The sequence below is a fragment of the Cryptomeria japonica genome, chromosome 5 (assembly GCF_030272615.1).
Source record: "Cryptomeria japonica chromosome 5, Sugi_1.0, whole genome shotgun sequence".
Classification (NCBI taxonomy): Eukaryota; Viridiplantae; Streptophyta; class Pinopsida; order Cupressales; family Cupressaceae; genus Cryptomeria; species Cryptomeria japonica.
This window is the reverse complement of record NC_081409.1, coordinates 316,550,894-316,557,728: the sequence shown is the minus strand read 5'-3', so window position 1 is coordinate 316,557,728 and position 6,835 is coordinate 316,550,894. Positions and strand designations below refer to the sequence as shown.

The 6,835-nt window shown below is 38.1% G+C and overlaps 1 protein-coding gene across 1 annotated transcript; it reads left to right on the top strand.

Annotated features, from left to right (window-relative positions):
- Positions 1 to 240: 240 nt before the first annotated feature.
- LOC131062759 (long-chain-alcohol oxidase FAO4A) lies at positions 241 to 6,463 on the top strand. The gene is made up of 4 exons (XM_057996483.1): positions 241 to 666; positions 1,276 to 1,545; positions 4,362 to 5,217; positions 5,311 to 6,463. Exons 1-4 carry the CDS (start codon positions 409 to 411, stop codon positions 6,207 to 6,209), a joined length of 2,283 nt encoding a protein of 760 aa, XP_057852466.1. The 5' UTR covers positions 241 to 408; the 3' UTR covers positions 6,210 to 6,463.
- Positions 6,464 to 6,835: the final 372 nt, after the last annotated feature.

Below are 6,835 nucleotides of genomic sequence, written 5' to 3'. Positions count from 1 at the left end.
TGTAGTTACGTAATCCGAGTGGTCCCACTTTTCAAAAGGCTGATTTCGTACGTTGTAAAGGACAAAAGCCTTCCATTAACAGCTAAATCACGATGTTACTCTCGAACTGCGAAACAAGTGTATCGAGGTCCTCTTCTGCGATTCACAAGACTGTCAGTCAATAGCGACAATAAATTCCCTTTCCATGTAAAAAATTCTCTTTTCTTTAATATGCTCAGCCCATCAGTGCCAACTCGATTTTTTCAACAAATTGTATTTGGGGAAAGGGTTCTATGGGATTTTGTCTTGTAATAAATGAGATGCTTCATTCATGGCCTCAGAGCTTTGATATAAAATGCTACTGTTTCTATCATTAGGAATCACTTTAGTCCAGAGGATCAGAAAAAGAAGTGTGAACAAATTTGCCAGATGAAAGAACAAAAGCTGGGAAACCTCAATGGGATTCTAAATGCAGAAAGTGTAGTTGAGAGAAAAAATGATGGAATTTTGGAGACATCCACTGGTTTTAGTACAGCAGAAATGTCAAGCCTTACAGCGCTCTGTAATGCTTTTTTTCCCTCTCTGCCTTTAGAAGCTACTGGTCTTGTACTGGATAGCTCAGATTTCAGTAAGGATGTCGAGGAATTTTATAGGGCTTCTTTGCCAAACGGGTGGAGCACCTTTGAGGTAAGCTTATCCTGAGGTCGGAATTACTGTGTTATAAACAATCCATTAAATAGAGCTATTAGATTTTCACAATTCATTCTAATATTGTTTGTAATCTTTGGGATTGTGTGAGCAGTTTTTAACCATGGATCATGAATACTGTGTTATAAACAATCCATTAAATAGAGCTATTAGATTTTCACAATCTATTCTAATACTGTATTCTGTGATCCATCATCAGATTACAGGAGAGTTCAAAGAGAAGTAAGATCATGAATCATGGAGTGTGATTCAAAATGTTGATGGTTAAAAACTGCTAGCACAATCAAATCCAGAAACTACAAACAAAACCCATTAATCTTTTTCAAGATTTTTCTAAAAATTCTGTTTTTAATGTCAATATACCTGAAGTCCCAAAACGAAACTTAATTCACAAAATATAACCTGAAATTGTTTAAATATTGTTTAATGCTGCTTCTAGACTTAAAGTAGACTGTATACAATTTTTTTTATCAAATGTTATCTAAAATGCTACTTTTATCACGATCTCTGTCAAAATATAGTTTAAAAGACGATCTTGAAATTGATATATTTTAGATCCTGAAAGAGAACTTAATAACCTTATGGCAGGTTGCTGAAACCATGAAGAATGTGCTCAAACCTGAGGACCTTAAGATCCTGAGGACAATTCTGTGGTTGCTGTCTACATCTTTGGGAACCTTTTTGCTTGCAGGAAGGCAGTCTTTCGCTACAGAGTTTCCGTTTGTTCAAAGGTTTGGGAATTTGCCTCTTGAGAAACGAGAGAAAGTGCTTCTTGACTGGTCTACTAGTTCGTTCTCCTTATTCAGGACTGTTTTCAAAGCTTTCAAAATCGGCATAATGTGGAATCATTTCACCAGAGTAAGTTGAAAAATCTCAACTAAACAATAAACATAATATTTTTAGTTACAATAGATCTGTTGCATTAAAAAGTGGAGAATGCACACAAAACTTCTCTTTAGTTAGTTTTATACTATTTGTTTAAATTGTGTGATACTTTTTATTATCAACGTTTTGGATCATACTACATGATCTATCATCAGGATTTCTGCTTTCTAACTATTTCATTCTGATGTATGATCCGAAATGCTGATGATAAAAAGTATCTCACACAGTTTAAACCAAAAATTTTTATGAACTATTACATGACTCTTAACTTGTTTTGTTTAGTACTCTAGGCAGCTTTGAATCCATTAGACTATTGAATCCTGTAAAATATGCCCCACACACAATTTTCAGTAGCAACAGAACCTATAGGTAAAATGTTAAGACAAATAGGCTGCAGATGGAGAAGAAACTCTCTTTCCAATATCAGCCCCAAGCACTGTCACTGGCCCAACCCTGTACTGTGTATGACAAAATTGTGAATCTGATTGCCAGTTAGCTCAAATTCCAAAACGATATCTCTACCCCAACCAGTATTTCCTTAAAGATTATGTGAAGTGATAGCTAAGGCTATCTGTTCATTTCCTCCAAATTTGATTCTTCCTGTTCTCTTTGTTGGCCTTTTCTTATGCCCATTTAATTTTTTGCCCTATGCATGTCCTTGTAAACAACCCGAGGCAAGTTTTGAGGTAAAATTTCCTAGCTTGTGTGAAATCAACAGCTTGGAGGGGACAAGCTAAACTCATTAAAGAAACAGTTTCAACTATTCATCAGAACAAAACAACTCTTTTATTTAAAAGAACAGAGGATTTTTTGAAAATTTAGAACTGATACACTTTTTAAGGAATATGAATAGAATTCAATAACAATATACCCACTGCAACATTGGAAACTTTCTCAACATTATTATAGGCACTGCTTGCATCCCTTCCACAGGCACTCAACATTTCAAGAAGTTTTAAGGAACCAGGGCTAATCCACTTCATGAAGGATTGTTTCATATGATGGAGATGGATAGCTTGAATTCACTATCAAGTTTGAACAGAGTTAGTTAAATCTTCTCCTGCATCTAGCCTAATTAAAGATTAGGCCATGGTGCAGAGGCCTAGCTAGCAGCAGCTGCCACTCATTGTGGATAAGATTTTTCTCTCTTTACATATTCTTCATGTTTGTCCTCACTGGCACAAACTACTGATTACTCTCAACCAAATCTTATCAAGAAACTGTTCACTCATCCCAATCTTCTCCATAAATTCAGGAGCACTGTATTGCCTGTGGGCTCAAAAAGTAATCGATTTATCTTTTATAATCCATTGCTGTGTTATATATTTTCATTATAAAGATATTCAATGTTTTTTATTAAGATAGACGGGGATTTCGCAAGGGCCTAGATCTATTTATCTTTTCAAAATTTTGTAACTTATCTAAGAATCAAATACTATGATTTATGTATTGAATGTCCAAGCCAATCATAAGGTACTTAATTTGTGTATTTTTGTATTGGTATAATTTTAATTTTATGTGGAGGTTATTTTTCAAATGTTATTAATGAATAACTATCAAATTCAACTATGATAAATGTTGGTGATGCTAGTGAAACACTATTAGGTTTGTATATTCTTTTAAATATACACTATTTGATTCATTTACAAGACCTACTTCAACACATCATTTTCATTTTCATTCTCAACAATTAATAACTCCACATCAAGCTCATCATTTTCATTTTCATTCTCAACAATTAATAACTCCACATCAAGCTCATCATTTTGACTCCTAGTGCATTTGTATTCCCTAGTTTGGTTATAATGCTGCATACAATAGATTATTTTAATGAATGCAATTTCCGTTGTTATGATTATGCACATTTTCATTTGTAAGGAACAAATGAATATTATTGTTAAATTATTCACTAGTGGCTCTATCTACATGTAAATGTTATTTATTGTCATCAATAATTTCAAATCATATATTATCAAACTTATCGCTCATATTTGTGAGAATTTGATGAAATCTTTGTTGACCCTTGCTCTCTCTTTCTTGTCTAAATATTTTATCCAAAGTAACAATTGTCTTGAATTCTTACCATAGTATTTTAGTATATTTATTACTTTCATGTATGGTGGTCTATCATTAATGAGAGATTGTTGTTCCAAATCACCAACCAGAATCAAAATGTAACTCTAAAACTCATGTTTGCATTTTAAGAAAATGTTTGATGACGCTGAGATTCTATGCTTTATAGAAAATTCAGCCCAATAAATCTCATTTCATCTATGAATCCATATTTTATCTAGTAGATCTCTTTTTGAAAAGTTAAAATTATGTTCCTACTTATTCAACAAAACTTGTGATTGTTATTTGTATTGGGACGTGGCTACTAATTCAACAAAACTTGTGATTGTTATTTATATTGGGACGTGGCTAATCTCCACACACGACGGTATTCTGTACTATTTTTAAAATCTGCAAAACACAACAGATTTCCACTAAATTTTGAGCAGCTAAATCTTCACGATCTGCATCCCCATTGCTGTAAAATCACAAAAAATTAGACAAAAAAATAATGTGTTTTGCAATCTGAAATTTTTTTTCAGTACCATTTTGTATAGAAATTAATCACTAATATTTGTATTTGCATTTGTGCGAATGATTGAGGTTCCAATGTAATAAAATTAAATAATGCAAATGAAATTAAGGCCAAATATATATTTTTTAATCTCTAAGACTGCTTTTACGTAATTCAATTTTTTCTTGAAAGCTCTGACAGACTTCGTCTGGTTCTCTGGCAGGTCGATGAGAAGGGGCACAACCCCTTCTGGAAAGCCATAAATTACTGCGGACCCGATCCAGTAGCCATGACCGCACAACTTTCCCCCAAGCCCCTGGAAAGCTCAGTAATAGACATATCTGCCTTATACGGAGATGAATTACTCTCGGCTCTGAAAAGCCATGGATGCAAATTAACAAATCCTTCCGCCCTTGCTGCTCTTACAAATGTGCAGTACTCACCGAAAGATCATGCAATTGAATGCGACGTAGTCATAGTGGGCTCAGGCTCCGGCGGCGGGGTTGCAGCCGCGGTACTGGCAAAAGCAGGCTTTAAAGTCCTTATCTTGGAAAAAGGAACTTACAAGGCCCGCCATGACTTGAACCTCTTGGAAGGCGTGTCCATGAGAGATTTGTACGAGGAGCGAGGGTTTATGAGTACAGACGACAAGAACATGGTCATACTGGCTGGCTCTACTGTAGGCGGCGGCTCTGCAATCAACTGGTCTGCCTCGTTTCGAACTCCCGACCATGTGCTCCGCGACTGGACCCAAACCCTAGGGCTTGAAATGTTCGGGAGCCCTAGATACAGCGAGGCCATGGATCGAGTCTGCGAGAGGTTGGGCGTCCAGGAGGACTGTGAAGAGGAAAGCTTCCAGAATGCTGTGCTGCGGAAAGGCTGTGAAGCATTAGGGTACCATGTGGGGAACATTCCAAGAAATGCAGCGGCAGATCATTACTGCGGATGGTGCAATTTCGGGTGCAGGAGAGGATCGAAGCAGGCCACTTCTGAGACGTGGCTCGTCGACGCCATTAACGCCGGCGCCGTCATACTCACCCGTTGCTCTGCGCACAGGGTTCTGCACACACCAAATTCAGGTCTTTTTCGTCAAATTAGCACTCGATTCACAAGCTTTTACATCTCAAGCAAGAGTATAGTTAGCTTTTCATGCTGATTTTTTTTCATTTCAGGCCGCAAGGGCAGAAAAGCGATTGGAGTGGTAGCCAAAATCGGAGGCACCGAGAGACAGGTGTTCATCAGGGCTCGAGCCACGGTAATCGCCTCCGGTGCATTGCAGACGCCTCCGTTGCTCCACGCCAGCGGCCTGGAAAACCCTCACATTGGCAAAAACCTGCACCTGCATCCCGTCCAAATTGTGTGGGGATACTTCCCTCCAGGCGTTGCAGCAAAAGGGACATGTTACGAAGGCGGAATCATGACGGCCTTCTCAAAAGAGACCGGTGGCTGGGACACCACGGGCTACGGAGCGATCTTACAAACCCCAATTCCGCACCCGGGGTTCTTCGCCAGTGCTATACCGTGGCGTTCCGGGTCCCATTTCAAGCAAACCATGCTCAAATTCTCTCGAACTTGCAGTTTCATTGTTCTGCTTCGCGACAGGGGCAGCGGAACAGTTGCGGCCAAGGCGGACGGCAGCCTGGACATTAAGTACAAGCTTCGATCGGATGATGAGGAACGGGCCAGGGAAGGTGTGGAGAAGGGGCTTCGCGTACTGGCGGCTGCAGGGGCCGTTGAGGTCGGAACCCACCATCAGGATGTTGAAAGCTTTAAGCTTCGCCCTGATTCCAGCTGTATTCATGATAAGGATTTTGATGAGTATGTGCGCAGAGTTGGGAAGAAAGGCGGCGCACCCTTGTATTGCGCGCATCAGATGGGGAGTTGCAGAATGGGAATGAGTTCGGCAGAGAGCGCGGTGGATGAAAATGGTGAGAGTTGGGAGGTGGAGGGAGTTTATGTTGCAGATGGAAGTGTTCTTCCCACTGCATTGGGGATCAACCCCATGATCACCATTCAGTCTTTCGCCTACTGCATTGCTCACAATGTCGTCAATTATCTCAACGAAACTTGATCCTGGATTTAACATTCGAATGGTAGTATTCTTGAAGTAGAGGTTAGAAGTTCAATTTCTAGATTTAACATTGGAATGGTAGAGAATTTGTATTTTTGAAAGAGAGGTTAGAAGTTCAATTTCTATTCTATAGAATATGTACATCTTATATTTGTACGCCTTATATTTGAAGTAGAGTGAGGTGCTTGGAGTGTATTTGAAGTAGAGTGGGGTGTTTGGAGTAGAGGAAAATAAATCACCTTTTGTTGTTTTCATATATGACATCTTAAACTTTTAAAACAATTTTATTATCCGCTTTAATTCTTAATTTTTTCCTCCCCTACACAATTAGTGATAACTATAACTAAAATTCATAAGAACATGCCCAATCACTTTGTGTTTATTCATATCATGGACCTTATGGTCCTATTTCTTATCCTAAAATTGTGGAGCATGGATCATTTCAATCGAAGATAATTAATTAAATTGTTTATTCTATTTCTCAACAATTGGAGCTTAATTTTCATTAGACATTGCATAGGTGATAGTGATATGGCCTACAACTCATGGTAATATTATATATTCTTTTGTGATGAATTATTAGAAGGATATTTGAGTTGAATATGGTTAGAGTATGCCTATTTAGT